Source organism: Aethalodelphis obliquidens, unplaced genomic scaffold (assembly GCF_003676395.1).
Source record: "Aethalodelphis obliquidens isolate GAN/ISIS:26980383/991018 unplaced genomic scaffold, ASM367639v1 scaffold26, whole genome shotgun sequence".
Lineage (NCBI taxonomy): Eukaryota > Metazoa > Chordata > Mammalia > Artiodactyla > Delphinidae > Aethalodelphis > Aethalodelphis obliquidens.
Window position 1 is genome coordinate 4,994,504 of NW_020837970.1, and position 19,050 is coordinate 5,013,553.

Consider the following 19,050-nt stretch of genomic DNA (forward strand, 5'->3'; position numbering starts at 1 on the left):
CTTTGCACAGTATGAGAAAAAGACACATCTTTCCTCCAAACTCTAATTCATGGTGTTCAGCTCTGATTTGCCCTTGGGGTTGTCCTTCCACAGCACAGTCCTTGCTCCTAAAAACTTGGTCAGTGCAAGTTAAATAGGCTGTGTTTGTGACTTTTTTCTTAGGACAAGGTGTCTCAACTGGAGATGGAGCTGGAAGAAGAAAGAAACAACTCGGATTCGCTGTCTGAGAGGATCACTCGGGGCAGGGAACAGGTACTGTTCTGTAGTTGAGTGGTGAGTGGATCACCCTGCATGAAACAGGAAATGTGAGAGGTTAAGCCTGAGGATTCAGCTGGAGGAGGGAGAGAAAGTCCCTGGCTGATGGAAAGGATGGAAGGTGGGGTCAGTCACTAAGAGGGAGGTGTAATATATAACATGGAGCATCTAGAGTGGAAGTTTCCAGAGTGGTGATGTATAACAATGTATTAGTCACAATAGGCAAAGTGCTTTTAGAGCTGAGGCTCTAAGAATCATTAGTTAAACAAGCAGTCATGAAATTTGGTAGCTACCACTGTATTAGTGCCATGGGAAGTAAATGATATGATGCAGTCTTCTCCGTTAAGAACTTTGCCCGCAGGGCTTCCCTGGTGGCGCAGTGGTTGAGAGTCCGCCGGCCGATGCAGGGGACACGGGTTCGTGCCCCGGTCCGGGAAGATCCCACATGCCGCGGAGCGGCTGGGCCCGTGAGCCATGGCCGCTGAGCCTGCGTGTCCGGAGCCTGTGCTCCGCAACGGGAGAGGCCACAACAGTGAGAGGCCCGCGTACCGCAAAAAAAAAAAAAAAAAAGAACTTTGCCAGCAAATTAGCAATACATATACCTCTGAGGCATCCACAGTACAGTAACAGTACCTTGCAAGTGAGTGCTTTTTGCAGTTTTCAGATGACAGGAGTTTCACTTATATCTGTTCCTTACAGGAACACTGGGAGGCAGCCAGGGATCGTTCACACTGTCCTCACATTGTACGTAATGGAACTAATTTCCCAAACTACACTTGGGATAATCCCAAGGTTTTGAGGGTTTGTTTCCATGTTTTCATTAAAAAAAAAAAGTTCAGAGTGCCTGAGTCATATCCTGGAGATGGGGTGTCACATCACTAGAAAGTGGTAGCACCATTAGCTGGTTACCATGTCCCCATTGCATGCCCAAACCATTTGACAGATAAAAATGTGGAAATATTATGGGACAAGGATTCAGAACATTCAGTAGTGGTTTTACAGAGAGTTTGTATTCACTAATCTGAGCCTTTTATTTACATGATACCTTTGGATACCTATAGAAACCTCTGATGGGATGTACTTTCAATGGCAACTTATTTTTACGCCCAGCTCCTGAAAATGGTGCCAGTAAAACTGTACGTTTAATAGACATTTAGAAAGCTCTTCACCTTTTGATTTGCTCTGGGCACTTTCTTAATTAAACAATGCAAACAAAACCTAAGAGCCTTGGCTGGTACTGAGTATAATTTAGGAAATTATCTGTGTGAAGGATTTAAAGAAAAAGTCTGAAGTACAAATTAATACAAAATTAATATGGAATCTTCCCACTTTCCTCTGCTCACCCTTCTCCTTACTCATATGTGCCACCTTTCCCACACTTTGGGATGACCAAGAACTGGAGCTTCCAGCGCTTAGGGACAATGCCGTTCTAGGCTGGTAGCCCCTGTTCAGAGCTGAAGGTGAATCACTGGCTTCTTTTCCATCTGCCTTTGCTTCCCTATTGACAGCTTCTTTGCAAACAGGTCGGATTCTGGTGCTCCTTTGCTCCCGAGAGTGAAGGAAATTCCAAGCAGAGGCTCCATCCACCCTCCCACTGCACTTGGGTTCTGCCTACCTATTTCAGTCCTGTTGACGGTGCTAGTATCATGCCTCTGGAGGGGTGGCAGCACACCTGGCCTGAGCTGCAAAAGTTTAGAGAAAGACCTTCATGGAAACCTGAAGTTCGGGTGGAGAGCCCAACCTTGACCTTTGAGACCTAATAGTTCTCAGTAAAGTCTGCATTTTCTAAGTTCTCCTGCTGGTATAGAAGCTGCTTTGTTAGGAATTCCTGCCGGCCTGGCTAAGGCGCGCCCTTACCACAGGGCTTCTCAGGATCTGCTAAGCGTTGGTGATGATGCGAGAAGTGGCCCTGAATTTGTTTTGCTAATGCTTCTTGCAACTTAGGCAAGGAGGAGTGGTGGGGAAGTATGTCATCCTATCAATAACCAGGCAGTTAAAACAGCCTTCCAGACCCGAAGCAAAACACAGACGAACTGAACCAGAGATGGTTGCCTCCCTTGAGTCTGCTGATGGCCCAACACTAAGGAGGCCCGTCACTTAGGTCTGTTTGCTTTGGGCCTCTTCTCTCTTCTCTCAACAGGATTTGTGGGTAATAGAACTGCTCTCTGTGATCTGCTCAAGGTTCAAAATATTTTCACTGAGCTGAGAACCTAAAGTAAGCCCGGGGAGGAAGTAGTAGAGGGGACCTGCTTGTTCTCTGGAGAAGAATCCCTTGTCCAGCCTCCTGCACCGACCCCACGTAGCTCCAGGAAAGTCTCCGCCCCTCTGAGCGCAGCCTCTAAGATCTATGCAAAGGAGGCTGTTTGTCCAGGAGATTTCTGAAGTCTTTTCTGAATTCTCACACTGAAATGCTGTGAGAAGGTCTTATAAAATTAAGTGTCTGAGTCGCCCTTTAACTTTGTCATTCCCTCCCTGTGTCTGAGTTTATGTGCCTGAAAAGATGGGTTTCACCAATGTCTCTAGCCTTTTTGCTCTATTTGTTCTATTTTCCTCGTCACTTTTCTTTGTTCTCACTGCACTCTCTGGGGTAGGGAGGGTAAAGCCTGGTGTCTGTTAAAAGTGGAGAAATTGAGCATCGTGTTCAAACTGAGGTAGGAATTACGAAAACAATAAAACAAAACAAACCGCTGAGATGAAGTGGGGTCTCCTGATGGAGTGCTCTCTTCTGGCATGAGGTGCCTTTGGATTTTTGAGCAAGGGTAGAGAAATGGGTTTGTCAAATATACCCACCTTACAGGAAAGCATTTACTTCTCACTCAAAGTCAAGGTCAATCGGAGACTCGCTTCTTGCCTCTTAAAGTAAAGGTTCAAGAAAGGGCTCTGAGTGTAGACAGGTGGGCCTTGATTCTGAAGTTGTTTCAGTTCATTTAGGTTAACTTCTAGGGATGTACCGGCTGCCTTCCTGCCCGAATCAGAGAAATGGGAAGCTTCTAAACCTAAGACCCCTTCTCCGCCCCCTCACATGCTGCCCTGTGACACCTCCTCACGGGAGATGTCTCTTAAGGAGCAGGAAATGGTGCCTGTCTGTCCTCTCCAACCTGATTTGTAGCATCCGGTCTGGATGTGCTGCAAACTGCTCTGAAGAGGGAAGGCATGGGGAACTTTATGTTTTGGATCTTGGTCTCTTTAAATTAAAAAGTCAAAGGTTGCAGCTCTTCTCTCTACTTAATCTCTGCATGCTCACAAGCTCCCTGTCTAAATCTTTTTTTTTTTTGGCACCCTCTGAACATCTCCCATTCATTCTCCTAGTCTGAGTGACAGGGCTTAGGTGGGAAAACAGAGAAAGAGGTTTTCCGGTAATTTTAGTGAATGGCCTACACCATTTACAGAATCTTAGATGTGGCGAGGACCTCCAGGTTCATTTCCCCAGACCTTCTGTGCAGTGGATGAGAGAGCCGAGGCCCAGAATCACCTGTGATCCAGCCAGGGTGCACGGCTGACCAAGGCAGGCACTGTGGTTGGCTTGAGGAGCAGAGGCTTCCCTAAACAATGGATAACTATCAAGAAAAAGCAGTGGGTACTAAATGCCAAGTGAAAGAGTCAGGCAGCTAAGGAGGGAAAGACCATGATAGCGAGGGTGACAGTGGGAGTTCTTAGGGGAAGGCTGGCCCGGAGCTGGCTTTGCAGAAAGGGTAAGATTTAGACAAAGTAAGGAATGGGAAGGGAATCCTAGATATGGTGGAGGGTGTGAACAGGGATTGGGAGGTAGGGTCTATTTAGCATTTTCCGGAGCAACGAATGGACTGCTGTGCTTGGTTAGGTTTCTGGTGTCCGTGAGGGAATAACGGGAGAGGCAGGTTAAGGGATTTTGAAAGGACTGTACCCTGAAGGCAGTGGGGAGCCTTGGAAGGTCGTCGAGCAGAACAGTGAAGCGTACACAGTGTTCTCGAAGGGGATGGGAGTAAGGGCAGGAGAAAGGGGGCCTGAGTGAAGAAGCCTCAGCTGGGCTGTTTCCAGGGACAGAGGACAGGAGAGGCGGTTGTGAGATCAAACATTCTATCCTTTTCATGTGTTCGTTTCCACTTGCTCGTGCTTAACATCTGATGCTCAGTAAATGCTGGCAACGTTCTTTGTAAGTTCCCAGCCCTTCTAAGGCCTTCCTTTTAGATACACGTTCAGGATATTCTTTTTTTTTTTTTAATTGATTTTTATTGGAGAAGAGTTGCTTTACAGTGTTGTGTTAGTTTCTGCTGTACAGCAAAGTGAACCAGCTCTATGTATACATATATCCCCTCTTTCTTGGACTTCCTTCCCATTTAGGTCACCACAGAGCCCTGAGTAGAGTTCCCTGTGCTGTACAGTAGGTTCTCATTCGTTATCTGTTTTGTACATAGTAGTGTGTATATGTCAATCCCAGTCACCCAATTCATCCCACCCCCCAGGATATTTTAAAGTTGAAGGAAATTTGAATGAAATAGTGGGTGCTATACTGGCTTTGGGTCTGTTTAAATCCGGAGAAATCCTTTTTCCTCTCCTTCCTCTAAAGCCCTGTTTCCCTTTACGATATTTGCCGTCCTTCCTGAGGGTTCTCCGGGTGCTGGGCGCTGTGCCCGTGCCTTGCATGCTTCCTCTTGTTGTTCTCAGGGCTCACGAGGCTAACTGGCTCCTTAGGGTCTCGAGGCTTGTAAGAAGTGTGGAGCCAAAGCCCATCACCTCCCACCTGTTCCCATCATCCCAGCGTCGGACAGTGAGGGTGGTAAAAACACCCCAAATGTTTGGGTCTCTGTGCCCAAGTTTAAAAATAATGCCACAGTGTCTCTTAATATGAGTGAGGGTTTATTTTCACCTGATCCTCTCCTGACCCTCGTCCTGAGTCCAGGATTCAGATGGCCCAGCTTGGTGTTGCAAATGTGTCCCACAGGCCGATGTTCTAGCTCCTTGGGCACTGCTGCGTGACTGCTGGTGGCTGAGTGCCTACAGTTAACAGTAGATCTGGGCCGAGATGGAGAGGTGTTCTCTTGGCCACGGAGGCCAGGATAACCCAGCCCAGTGGAAGGACCATTTGTTCAACCCAGGCAGCCAGCAGGCAAGAGGAGAGCTGCCCTGTTGCCTTGGCAACTGCAGGGTAAATCCCAGTGGATAAAGTTGCAGGCTTCTGCAGTCATTTTCAGGAGCTGCTCCCGAGTGGCTGGCTCACACCTGCTCCTCAGTCTGCACCAGGGGGATGCAACCACCAGAATACGGGCCTGGGAAATAAGGCTGCTTTGCAGCCAGCACGTGAAAGATCAGAAGGGGATTTCTTTCTTTCTTTTTGTTTTTTCTTCTTTAATTAAAATGATCCTGGTCTCAGAACTGCCTCCTATTGTAAAGACTACTCAAAAACCCAATGTGTACAGTGGGTTAATAATAATTTTCCTTTCTTGTGACTGAGTATCGCTTTTAGTACTAGCCAAGAGTGTGTGCTCACCAACCCCTTTACAGCCCCACGGTAAACACAGGTGATGGGGTTAAATATTATTATTAGCGATCATAAATATCTCTGGCTTTTCATTAACCCAGAAGGCAGCTGCTTCTAATCCCGAGAGCTGGCTCAGGTCACGGGTGCCTCTGACATAAACCCACTGGAATCTGATACTGTTATTTCCGATCAACGTGCTCAGGGTTTTAGCATTCTTTCAATCCAGCTGTGATAACTGTTGCCTTCGGCTCCCCTTCTGTTTTTAATTCGACTGGAAAGTTTTTGTTTGGTCTACTTGGTATAGTTGAAGGGTAAACAGCAACGTAAAGCGCTAAGCTTACATAAAGAAATGTTTTCTCAGCCTCAGATTTACTTCCCTGGTCCGAAGGAGGAAGCTGGCTAAGCCAGAGGCCATTTCTCTCTCTCTCTCTTTTTTTTTTTTTTTTTTCCCCAATGTGGGCTCAGGGTGAGAAAAGTCTGATGTGGGATATTCACGAGTCACGGGGCCATTCCTGGAGGTCACAGTATTGAGGAACTCGACGGAAACACGTGTGGTTTATGGTGAAACCCACCCTTGGGCGTATTGTCCGTAACACCACGTGGTATTCCTTGTGTACGGCTCCGCGTGGTGTTTTTTAAAAATTTGTTCATTTCACACTTAATTTATTTTTTAAGTTTTTATTGTATATTGGAGTAGAGTTGATTAACAGTGGTGTGTTACTTTCAGGTGTACAGCTGGTGTATTTATTTTAGAATTCAGGGTCTGGCTCTCCTTTTTTGAAGACCTGAAGGAAGCCTATCATGTTTGCCAAAAAGACTGAGGGAAAATTGACTGTCCGGTGACAGTAACCGTTAAGTTTTATGGTCTCACATTTGTTCCTTCCTGTTCTTCACTCTGATTTATTTTACACTTGCATTTTAATAGCCATCTTTGGAGGGGATGTGGTGGGGTATAAATAATTACTGTTTTGCTTTGTTTTTCCTTTGGAGACTCGCATTTGCCTGGGGCGCTCCTGGGAGGTCTTGAACCTGCAGGGACCTCCGGGATGCTGTTTCCTGAGTGCCCCTCTGTACTGGGAGGCTCATTTCCTGGCAGGATCCACAATTTCCAGCCAGTAGCCCCGAGGGAGCAACACCTTGGCCGATGGCCGCTTCTTTAAGTTTGTCCTGAACCCCAGCCTGGGCCCAGTGCCGTGGACCCCTTGGCGATCTTTAAATCCCTCCACAGCGCTTCTCTGCCTCATGCCACTGGAGGTGCTTCTTCCTTTTAGGCTCCGAGGGCCCCCCCAGAACTCCTACTTCTCGGTTTTGCCCTTCACTGAGGGACCTGGGAGGTTGGCAGAGGAGGGAACGGCCGCCAGTCCTGAACCTCCCACCTGGGAGGTGGGGGTGGTAACGTCTGCCTCAGAGTCCTGGGAGAGTTAACAGGCTCAGACGTGGACACTCGTAGTCACTCCGCACCTGTCGCCAGGGGCTCTTGGTTCTGTCTGTTTCCCTCCTCCTTCCTCAGGCCTGGAGCACAGCTGTGGAAGTCACTGCCTGCCTCCTCACGCAGTTGCTGAACAGCTGCCAGAGCCCCTGGACTCTGTCCCCACGGCCTTTTATTGCCTTCTGGTGGATTTTGGCCTCACCCCCACACACACACCGCCACCAGCAACTAAACTTCTCTCTTTCTCTCTTCCTCTCTCTCGACAAGCCTCCAGGTCTTCCTTATCCTTTAACTTTTGGGGAAATAATCTCCCTTCCCTTCTCTTTCCCTTCCTGCTGCCTCCTGGGTCTCCGAGCTACAGGAGCCTTCCCCCCCCGCCCTCCCCACGAGCCCTGGCTTACCATCCCTCTCCTGGGCTCTCTCCCACTCCCGTGCTGCCCCCAGCGTGGGCCTGCATCCCTCCCTGAACAGTCTCCTGTCACACTCCCGTCCCGCTACAGTCCATCACCTGTAACTGTTTCCTCCTCAGTGATTCTCCCCCTCGGTCTGCTAACAGCTGTGGGCATCTGTCTTGCAAACCCCTTACTTGAGCTCTCCTCAGCCCTCGGCTCAGAGCTGTCATCTGTCACGCTACGGTTCTAGAGAAGAGGGGCTTCCCTGTCTCTCCCTTCTCTGCTGAGCCTCCCAGAGCCATCTTCTTGGCCAACCTAGACGCATCTTCCTCTGTCCTCGCCCTTCTGGGCCTTTGCGGCAGGTCAGTGTCCTGCTTTTCTCCATACCTCCCCTAACGAAGTGGAGCGGGGCGGCCTTCCCAGGGCACGGTTCTCCTCATTCTTCATGCACTTCTCCTCGGTGAGCTCATTTGTCCTGTGGCTTCAGCTGGCATCACCCAGTCTCCACACCTGTATCTGCAAACTCCCCTGGACTCTAGGGGTACCTCGGGATGTTAATAGTACCCACCTCATCAGGTGGTGGTGAGGATGAAATGAGATAACGCTATAAAAATGCCGCAGACTTACTTTTGTTAAGTGCAATGCAGACGTTCGCTGTGGTTACAATATTGTAACGGGCCCCGTGTGACTGCTCCCTGTCTGCCTCGCCACCTGAGCTCTTACCCCGTCCCCTTGCCTCCCTGCGTGTCCACCTCAGTGCTCTTGATTCTTCCAGCGCTCCCTTCCTCTTTCGTAGCTCCTGCCTTTTCTCATTAGTGGTCCCTGGCTAGGAGAGCTGCACTTCCTCTCCCACCCCGTCCCCACCCTGCCTGACTCTGACCTCCCTCTCAGCTCTCAGATCTCAGCTCAGCGTCTCTTGCTCTGGAGAATTTCCTCGACCCTCCCAGTCTGGGCTGCGACCACTGCCGTGCACCCCGTGCCAGCATGCTGTCCTTCCCCATTGCAGTGACACTGACCACAGGGACAGGGTTTGTTCATTTGTCCCCCACGAGCCTATAATGAGGTCAGGTACTGTCACGCTGTCCAGCCTAGGGCTGTGATAAGACAGTCTGAACGAATGCATGGGCCCACCCCATCATTCCAAGACCACCCGTCCCCCGGCACTCAAACATACGTGTTCACAAACACACACTCGCTGTCACCCTGACCGAGTGGGTCTTTTCTGGGGACGCCCCTAAAGGTCTGGAGACATGGAATGGCTACTGTAGCTGAAAGATGGAGACCGGGGCCTTAGAAGGAGGGCTGCACAGCGCCGCACGGCAGGCGGGAGGCACCGAATGTGCTTTCACTGCGTTGTAGGCCAGCTCCAAGGGCCTACAGGCCGCCTTGTTCAGCTTCCTTGTTTAGAAACGAGGAGTCCACATCCCAGAGGTGAGGCGACCAAGGTCACATGCAGGTGGATGCAGAGCCAGGAAGAGAAGCTGGGCCATCGCTCCCTGTGTAATTGCTTCCCTTCGCGGTGAAAGTCTAGCCGTGTCCTCAGTGAGGTCCTGGCCTCTGCCCAGCGGGCGTGAACAGAACAGTTTCCCCCAAGAGGCACATCGTGGTCCCGTGGCCCAGCCGTGCTGACGACCTCTGTAGGGGTGTTGGCTGATTCACAGCCGTGCTCGGAGTGGGGCTGTGAGGCTGCATTCATTACCCGTGGACCTGTTGCTCCTAGAGCAGTTGGAGGAATTGTCCAGGGCCCTCTTTGCAGCATGTGATTCTCGAGGGCCCGGGGCCAGGCGGGGGCTTGGAGCCGAGGGAGGAGTTCTATGTGCTCTGCCTGCTGACCTGTGCACGGCTGGCATGTTTTCCCCTGCCGCGTACAAGGATGCCCTAAGGAGACCAGCTGCCTCCCAGATCTTGGTTTTTACGTGACAGCTGTACGTAGACCCTAAGTCTGTTCGAAGCCTTTTCACTGAGTTAGTCTAGAGAGCCAGAGCAGGTGAGGTAGTGGGCCATGAGTAGGCACGGCCTCTGTTCTGATCCTTCTTCTTCCCGAGATGTGGATAACTGCCCCGGACCTCAGTGTAAACTTCGGAACCTCTGTGACTTAGCAGCCTGCCAGTCAGAAATGCAAAAATGTGAATTCTTTTTGGGCCACACAGGTTCACCCTCCTCTGTGGGCAGGGTCTCGGCTTCCTCCTGTGGTACCGAGCTCTCCACGTCCCAGTCCTGCCCATCGCCAGCCTCGTTCCTTACCACTCCCTGTCACCCACTCTGGGCCAGCCGCACCACTCTGCTTGTCATTCCGTGCATACGCTGTGGTCGGGACAGTGGGAGACGCAAGCCTAGCCTGTCGTGGTGGTGGCGTCTCCTCTCATCATTCCTCAGGTCTTGCACTCCAGGTGGATGGCAGGGAAGGCGGGGTGAGCTTGTTTCACTCACGAGGGTGCTTGTACAGGACTTGGATTTGTGAAAATCAAAATCAAGGCTGGTCAGGGTGAGACTGTTACACGTGCTCCCCAGGCATCCAGGGACTCCAGTGTGCACACCTCTTACCTCTGTGGGACCCGGCCTTAAGCAGGAACAGGCAGTTTTATTTTCCTGGCTCACCTTCTTAGTTCTCTGGGCTTCTTCAGGTTGCCCTCTGCTGGACGGTCCTGGGAACAGGGTCTGGGGCCTCTGCCTCTGAAGCGCATTTCACTGTTGCTACGGCCCCCTGGGGATGGGGAATGGAGACACCCATAGGCAGACGACAGGGTTTCTTTCCAGATGCCGCTCAGCTAGGCTCATTTCCTATGAATATAGAAGAAACCTCGGTGAGGCTTAGCCTTTGGCAGGACACCTGGAGTGTTCTTGCTGACTTCTGTTTTTGGCATAAGAAGGGAGAAATCTAGCAGCATCTGAGATATGCTGACTGCAGAAGCCTTTGCTGAAGTTCGAACTTGTAATGCAGCAGCCAGCAGCTCCGGGGAATACTAGCTTCCCCTGTTACTTCTTGTGTAGATCCCTGGCAAGCTGGGTGACTGACTCATCCCCGTTTGCCTGGGACTCCCTCAGTTTTAGCGTTCAGAGTCACATGGCCTGAGCACATCCTCAGTCCTGAACAGGCTGGGATGGTTGGTCGTGATCCAAGTTGATTAACTTCTCCAAGCCCTGATGTCCTCAGCAGAGATGATATTACCTGCGTCATAGGCTTGTTGTGGGGCTGTCGTAGGATAGCACAGGTGGAGTGCTGAGCAGGTGTAGCGGTTCCCTAGGGCTGCTGTAACAAAGTATCAGTACCAGAAACTAGGTGGCTGAGAACAACAAAAATGTGTTGTCTGAAGCTCTGGAGGCCAAAAGCCTGAAAGCAAAGTGTCAGCAGGGTCGTGCTCCCTCCAGACCTGTAGGAGAATCCTTCCTCGCTTCTTCCTAGCTTCTGGTAGTTTGCCGGCAACCTTTGGTGCTCCTTCACTTGTAGATGCCTCACTCCAGTCCTCCATCTTCACGTGGCATTCTCCCTGTGTCTCCGTCTCTTGCCTCTGTACATGTCTGTCTCTGCATTCAAACTTCCCCTTTTTATAAGGACACCCGTCATACTGGATTCGAGCCCGCCCTAATGACCTCAGTTTAACTTGATTACCTCTGTGAAGATCCTTTTTCCAGATAAGGTCACATCTGAGGTTCTAGGGGTTAGGACTTTAATATATCTTTTTGGAGGGGACAGGATTCAACCCATAACGGCAGGGTTAACTTTGACTATCATTGGTATTTGTATCATTATTGTTGCAATCACTGAGAACTCAAGAATATCTAAGGGACAGCTCCAGTATTCCAGAGGAGAAGGCAGGAGGCCCCCGTCATAAAGAGGAGCTGACTTGGTTGTTGGAATTCATAGCTGCGAACCATTTCGGCACAAAGGCTATAGGAACACCCCCTCTAACCTCTGGGCTTTTGCACTGTGTGGTGTAGATGGAGCAGATGCGGAACGAGCTACTTCAGGAGCGAGCCGTGAAGCAAGACTTAGAGTGTGACAAGATTTCCCTGGAGAGACAGGTGAGGGCAGCTGGCCCCATGAACCGCCCCCCCGCCCCCCGCCCCGCCGTGGCTTTGGACTAGAGCCCCTTGGTTGAGCCTTCTTTGCACAGCACCCCCAAGAACTCTGCAGAGTAACTCACCTGAGAGGTACCGGTGTTTCTAAGGCCTTTTCCAGAGAGGTTATTCCCACAATATTAAGTGTGCTTGTGAGTTTAGCAGCTGGGGAGAGGTAGAATTGCAAGTGTTGTTTCTAGATCCTAAAGAGGGCTAAATTCGAATGAAAGGAGAATAATAAAGAACCAGTGTCCTCAGATGCAGGAGTTGCTAACAAACCTTACTTGAATCGCTATTTCTTTTACGTGCCATTCATGTTAGTTCTTCACTGAAAATGATGTATGATATTGCTGAAGGAGCCTATTTCTCCTGTCCCGCCCCAGTAGGTTTATTTATTTATTTATTTTGCCCGTGCCGCACAGCACGTGGGATCTTAGTTCCCCGACCAGGGCTCAAACCCACACCCCCTGCAATGGAAGCATAGAGTCTTAACCTCTGGGCCTCCAGGGAAGTCCCCCGCCCCAATAGGTTTATAAAAGGCCAAGGTCAACCTCATTTGTCTGACATCCAGTAGTCTTAGGACACGCAAAGATTTCACTTAGGCTTATAAGCAATGTGATAGAATCTCTTCTTTTGGCTTGCCAGGACATGAGTGCAAAGCTTTTCCCTGGATACATCCCCAGGTCTCCTGGGGCCACACATGCTAAGGTGGAAAGCAGGCTTACCCCAGTCACCGACCAAACACTGCCCTGCCCTGTGTTCTGCTCTGCTCTGCACAGAGGGTGCGGCAGACACAGCCCCTCACGGCCTCCCTGTCTGATTCCAGAACAAGGACTTAAAGAGCCGGATTATCCACCTGGAAGGTTCCTACAGGTCCAGCAAAGAGGGGCTGGTGGTGCAGCTGGAGGCCAGGATCGCAGAGCTGGAGGACCGTCTGGAGAGCGAGGAGAGGTGAGCTGGGCCCAGCCGTGGTGCAGAGGCCCTGGTGGGCAGTGGGCATCACATTACAAAGTGCTTTCACACTTGTATCTCTTCCTATCCTCGAAAGCCTGGGAGGAAGGCAGAGCAAGTACAACCTTGCTGGAAAATTGTTCCCATTGTATAGATGAGAAAACTGAGACCCACCAAAGTAAATGACTTGAGGAAGGTAGCCTGGCAGAATATTGATGTAGCAGGACTAAAACTTGGGACTCCCCACTGCTCAATTCTTAGCTGCTCCTTTCCCCATGCCTTAAATAGGACAGGCTGCCTTGTAAGCTACTGAGTTTGAGCTGGAATAGAGGTAAGGTGGCTGTCTCTGCTCTGGGGGGCCAGGTATATTCAAGCAGAGACTGAGTGGCCATCTGTCAGAGATGGGCATGTGGGTGGAAGGGACACAGGATCAGATGACTACATGTGATTCTCTACAGCTTGTTCTCAGACCACAGCCTGAGGGCCAGTACCGGGTTAAGCTTGACCAGCCTCAGTTCTTTTCTTTTCTTTTCTTTTTTTTAATTTTTATTTTTGGCTGCATTGGGTCTCTGCTGCTGCGTGCGGGCTTTCTCTAATTGCGGCGAGCGGGGGCCACTTGTCGCGGTGGCCTCTCTTGTTGCGGTGGCCTCTCTTATTGCGGAGCAGGGGCTCTAGGCACACGGGCTTCAGCAGTTGTGGCATGCAGGTTCAGTAGTCGTGGCTTGCGGGCTCTAGAGTGAGGGCTCAGTAGTTGTGGCTCATGGGCTCTAGAGCATGGGCTCAGTAGTTGTGGCTCACGGCTCCAGAGCGCGGGCTCAGTAGTTGTGGCTCGTGGGCTCAGTAGTTGTGGCGCACGGGCTTAGCTGCTCCGTGGCATGTGGGATCCTCCCGGACCAGGGCTCGAACCCGCGTCGCCTGCCTTGGCAGGCGGATTCTTAACCACTGCGCCACCAGGGAGGTTCCCAGCTTCAGTTCTTACTCGTGGTCCCTCACCTTCCTGGAAGCAGTGTGGGTGTGTGTGCATAGAGCACTTTACGTTATCCATTTTCAGTAAGACTTTTGGGACTGGGCCTTTTTGCTCCAGGACAGCCTGGAGTAAACTCCAAATATTCACAGCCTGGCAGTCTGTGACCCACTGCCTTACCAAGTAAAGCCCAGGACTGGGAGTACTCAGGGCAGGTCTGGCTCCTGCTCAGCCTCTCGCTGGCTCCACAGCCTTGGGCAAAGTCCCTCCCCCTCTCAGAGCCCCTGTTTCCTCATCTGTCCAACGAGCAGCGCTGTCCTGCTGTACACTTGTGAGTCTCTCTGACCCTGCGTCCACCAGACAGCCCTGGGCTGGCCTCCCGGGCGGCTGGGATGAGACGGTCCTCTGTTCTGCTTCCCCCACTCTTCCAGGGACCGGGCCAGCCTCCAGGTCAGCAACCGCCGGCTGGAGCGGAAGGTGAAAGAGCTAGTGATGCAGGTAGACGATGAGCACCTGTCGCTGACTGATCAGAAGGACCAGGTGCGGGACACTCCGCGAGCACTTTTGAGATTTAATGTCTCGGGCTGGGGAAGCGAGAGGGAGGGGAGGCCTCGGCGGGCAGGCAAGGGGTGAAGTTGAGTGGACTGAGTCCGCCCTTTCCACTCCACCCCTTACGTCATGGAAGGGGGCCTTTAGAGCCCACTTTAGTAGGGGATTTCAGCAAACTTCAGACCCTGAACTTGGCTTTTAAAAAGTAGAATTTTCGGTCTTAGAGCCTTATCTCCACTTTCCCGTGAGGCTGGTTGCCCCCTTTGCCGTACCTTGGTTGCTGGGAGAGAAGGGGGCCGGACCACTGGCCTCTCTGTGCTGGGCTGGGCGACCCGCCGGCTCACGGCCTGCCTTCCCCCTGCAGCTGAGCTTGCGCTTGAAAGCAATGAAGCGACAGGTGGAGGAGGCTGAGGAGGAAATAGACAGACTGGAAAGTTCTAAGAAGAAGCTGCAGAGGGAGCTGGAGGAACAGATGGACGTGAATGAGCATCTGCAGGGGCAGCTAAATTCCATGAAGAAGGACTTAAGGTGGGCAAGTGCGGCGACCCCCCCGGGGCCGTGATGGCCCTGACGTTGGAGGGGAGCCTGATGCTTTCAGAGCGCTCCCACTCCTTTGTCTCAAGCTGATCCCTTGTTGTCACCTTTGGGGTCATCCCACCCTAGGGGTGAGAGCGGCTGTATCCACTCCGGTCGCCCCACGTGATCAGTAGGGTGTCACATGTGTCATCCTCATACCATTGCCCTGGTGTCGGCCAGGCAGGTATCGTCCCTGTCGTCCTGAGGCTCAGAGCAGGTCAGACTAGCTCACACCACCGTGTAGGGAGCAGCTCCTGGACCAGCCCTTAGGGACTCCTGGGTTAGGGAGAAATGAGGTAAAGTTGTGGCTTGTGTTCTCAGGAGGACGAGGATGTCCCAAACCTGGTCTCCGGAGAGAGCTGCTGTCTGGAGCTCCCCTGCCACGGCCCCAAGGATGGGGGATTAGGTGCGGGGTTGCTTTCCCTGCCTCAGGGTCACTGCCTGGGGTATTGGAGTGAGGGGGTGAGTTTAAGTTCACACCCATTCGTGGAGCTGGGCCTTTCTTGGAGGCCGACTGTGACCTGGGGCTTTTTGCTGGCTGCCCAGGTAGTTCTCTTATAAATGCCCAGAAGCCTGGAGCCTGTTGAGAATCCTGTAAACAGGGCGTGTCTGTCGAGAACCCGGCCCCAGGCTGGCATTAGGGGGCACCAGAAATCTCAAGAATCAAGATGCAATATTAAAATAAAAATTAATGCAAACAGCCCATGGGGAACAAGACGATAAAATTTTAAGTTAAGATGGGATTTATGGCAGCACCCTGCTGAGCCATGTTGGAGCTTGAGGCAGAAGGAAAGATCAGTGCTGTTGACCTTGCCCCAGCCCTGCCCAGCCCACCCTGTCAGCAGCAGCCTCCCGTGCTCTCAGGTGGGCAGTTTGCTCCCTGTTGCTGTAGGAACTGGCAGGTGCAGACGAGTTAAGTTCCTGTGCTTATATACCACTTGCTGGGGTGCAGAGACAGGCGTCTAGAGCCCCTTGGCCTCCAGATCGGAGGTGAGCCCCGGTCCAGGGCCAGGAAACACGCCACCTGTTGTTCTGCAGACTTAAGAAGCTGCCAAGCAAAGTGCTGGATGACGTGGACGGCGACGACGACGATGACGACCTCAGCACGGATGGGGGGAGCCTCTATGAGGCGCCGCTGAGCTACACCTTCGCCAAGGACGGCACCGCCGCCAGCCAGATCTGAGCCCACTTCCAGGGGCCTGCAGCCGCCCGCGGCGGGAGGAGAGGAAGGGAGCACCATCACCTCCTCTTCGCGGACCAGATAATTCCTCCCTGTGACGTCATGTCCTCCTAGGATCTCTGTGGCAGCACAGCTCTGGTAGCTTAGACAGCAGCTACTGCAGGGTATGCGTTGAGACGCCTGCAGCCGCTTGGCAGGATGGAGCCCCCGTTCTGCACAGCTGTCTGCAGCACCATCTGCGTGGCTGCCCTCCACCGCCCCCATCAAGAAAAAGGGTCCAAATGCTAGTTCCTAGTCAGTAGCCATTGTGAAGGGGAGGGGAGGATGTGGAGGCTGTACATATTTTAAATCAGACCTTCTCACAGACTGCTGCTGTCCCATTTTGGAATGTTGCAGAGGCTTCGTGGGGTGGCTTGTTTTGTAAAGTTCACACATCTCTATTGAGTATTATTTTTAAAAATACAAAGCGACTAGATTTTTAAGTATAACTGAGCCAGAGGCAAGAGGGAGAAAGTAAAGACCACTCTGGGCATCAGAGTTGGAAAAAGGAATTGTTGTGGTGAGAAGGGAGAGTTAAGCCTAAGAAGAGAAGTGCAGGTGGTCTTGGTAAAGAACTTGTTGACGGAGGGAGGGAGAGTCAGAGGTCACTTGTATCCGTGGTCCTTGGTTGCTTATTTCATCTAGAATTTTGTTAAAATTTTTGAACCATGCTGAGACCAATACCAGTCACCAGCTGCCGTTTCTTTTGCACAGGTGGAGTGGGCAGACATGTACGTACGGTTTTTGACAAATGATGTTGGTTTCGGGGGCCGGGGGTGGAGCCCTCCTGTCGTGTCTTTTCGGTCCTTTCCTCCCGCCTCCAAACTACACTCTCTCCGTCCCTGGACGGGGTGGTTGCCAGGTGGGGACCGCGAGGGTTTGGGAGCAAGGTTCTTGGACTTAGGCTTGAGGAAGAGGCAGGTGATGTGTGCAGTAAGGTCACGGGGACGGGAAGAAGGGAGAGGAGATAAGCAGGCATGTGTGAGCGTGGGTGGGAAGGAGGAAGTGGAAGAGGAAGAAGTTCTTGAAAGCTGGGGGGATGTGTAGGCAAGAGGCAGATTGAACAGGATCTCAGGTTTATGTCAGGAAAGGGAGGAAGGAAGCAGCAGTCAGACAGAGGCATTTCTGTGCAAACTGGAAGAATCCTGACTTCTGGGACAGAGGGACAGCGGCTGGCACCAGGCAGGAGGTAACTGGGGCTGGGTGAGGTCTGGGCAAGGCCACGTGGCTGGGATGGAATTTCAGGGAGGCACTGGGAGGATGCTGGGTATCCCGGCACTTCCTCTTCGCCTTCCTGGTGTCCCCTCCACTGTGATGGTCCCTAGGCACGCACAGAGGCCAGGTCCAATCGCAGCTGGTCAGGGCCGTGGCCAGGGAGGGAACCCTTCGAGTTGTGTGCATGTGAGTGAGTGTTCAGCTGCCTCGCAGTGTCCCCACACATCCTGGTAGGTAAGAGGCCTGTGACCCCAGCGCTCCATGACAGTTGCCGCAGGGAGCAGGGAATCTCAGTGCCCTACCTGCCCCAGGTCACAGAGCGCACCCAGCAGGATTCAGAGCGATCAGCCCCATCTGTGGGTAGGTGTCGTCGCCCCCCGCCACCGTGGGTGAAGCCCCCAGAGCAGAAGAGCCGACCCCTCTTCTGCCTCTGCTGGGTGGAGTGCTTCTTGCCTCTGCTTACCTATCTGGAGTATGGAGAGATTCCTCCCTTTAGCCGTTCATTCATTTAGCATATATTTATTGGACATCCGTGATATCCCAGTCTTTGGCACTGGGGACACAGCAGTAAATAAAGTAGATCAAAATCCCTCCCTTCCTGGAGCACTGCCGGGGAGAGGGGGTGATAGACAACACACACCAATGAACACGGAGGCTGAGCCCCTTCAGACCCAGCCCCGGAGCCCCTCTGTCCTCTTGGGGAGGCAGCAAGCCTGTGATTGGTCGGCTGGCTCACTGGAACCCACAGGGGTTCTTCGACTCTCATATGCTGTTGAGTTCCCCGCTGCTTCCACCGCCATTAGGTATTTGCCAAGAAGCCTGCCCAGCAACGCGTCCGCCCGCTCATCACTACAGATCAGAGATGGGAAAAGTTGGGGGCCCAAGAACTTTGGGAGCGAGCCAGCACCTGTCTTGGTTTGTGAGAAAGTTTCTGCCTCTCGTTCTGGCCAGTTCCTTCTGGTAGCCATGAGGCAGGCTGCGAGAAACAAACTGCCTGTGAAAAGAGAACAGAGCTCACCATTCAGAAGATCTGCATCTTTACCCTAAAATTGGGACGTTAAAAATGTCAACAAATGCACCCTCCTGCGCCATAATGGGGCTGGCAGTGAACTGGATGCATGCGGTGCACCAGGATGGGAGGAACACGAGCCTGGGAGCTGAGAGGAGAGATGTTTTCAAGTCCCAGCTCATCTTACCGTGGTGACCTTGACAGGGGTGACCTTGAGAGGCCTGCATTCAGAGGGGCAGATGACGCGGAATGATTGAGGACCAGGGCTCAAGGTCCTTGCCAGCTCTGACACGCTGTCATTCTTTGATTTTATTATGTACACATATATATTTTTTTCTGTTTGTCGCTTTAAGAACTAACCCTACTCGAGAGTATTTTCTTTAGCTAGTTTAAAAAGAAAAAAAGTATTTAATAAACAAGTATGTGGCCAAATGCAGTGCTGAAGAGACAATCATCATATAGCTTTATCATTTTTTTTCCTGCCTCTGAGTGTCATCCGACAATGCCGATTAGTCTTATTTTGTTGGGTTTCTGCTTTCGGGTATGGTTTGATTGCCTAGGTTCGTCGCCGGGAAGAGACATTCTTAGGCAGCTACCTCCATGTAAGTGAACTCCTGGAGAAAGCAAGTTTGCCTTTCAATAAACGGTATCACCCAGCAGGAATCTTGACTCCCGTTATTTCGACTCCCTTGTTTTCTCCAGAGCTTGGCTCCGTGTCTGCCAAGAAACAGCCCAGGTGAATGGCTGGAAGCTACCCAAGGTAGGGGAACTTGGGGCGTTCCAGGCTGGGATCCGTGTCTGAAATAGAAGGGTGGGGAGGGGGTGAGTGGGGCGCACTGAGAGGATTAATGCCCCTGCATGGTTGTGATGTTCTGAGAAATCCAGACTGCCCATTTCCAGAAAATGGCCAAAGGGGAAGTGTGTTGATAACTGAGAATAAACAGGCACCCCCTGTGTTCTCCTTGTTCCAAAAC

General features: G+C 51.8%; 1 protein-coding gene across 3 annotated transcripts in view; it reads left to right on the forward strand.

Moving 5' to 3' along the window:
- Positions 1-18,739, forward strand: part of CGNL1 (cingulin like 1) — a 101,061-nt gene extending 82,322 nt beyond the window's left edge. For 2 of the 3 annotated variants that reach the window (XM_027123131.1, XM_027123132.1), the window contains exons 13-18: positions 163-252; positions 11,474-11,557; positions 12,420-12,544; positions 13,940-14,048; positions 14,422-14,585; positions 15,672-18,739. In XM_027123131.1, the coding sequence (XP_026978932.1) occupies positions 163-252; positions 11,474-11,557; positions 12,420-12,544; positions 13,940-14,048; positions 14,422-14,585; positions 15,672-15,816 (717 nt within the window). In that variant the 3' untranslated portion in view covers positions 15,817-18,739. The remainder of the gene's footprint in view (positions 1-162; positions 253-11,473; positions 11,558-12,419; positions 12,545-13,939; positions 14,049-14,421; positions 14,586-15,671) is intronic. The other variant, XM_027123133.1, reaches the window with a different exon arrangement.
- Positions 18,740-19,050: the final 311 nt, after the last annotated feature.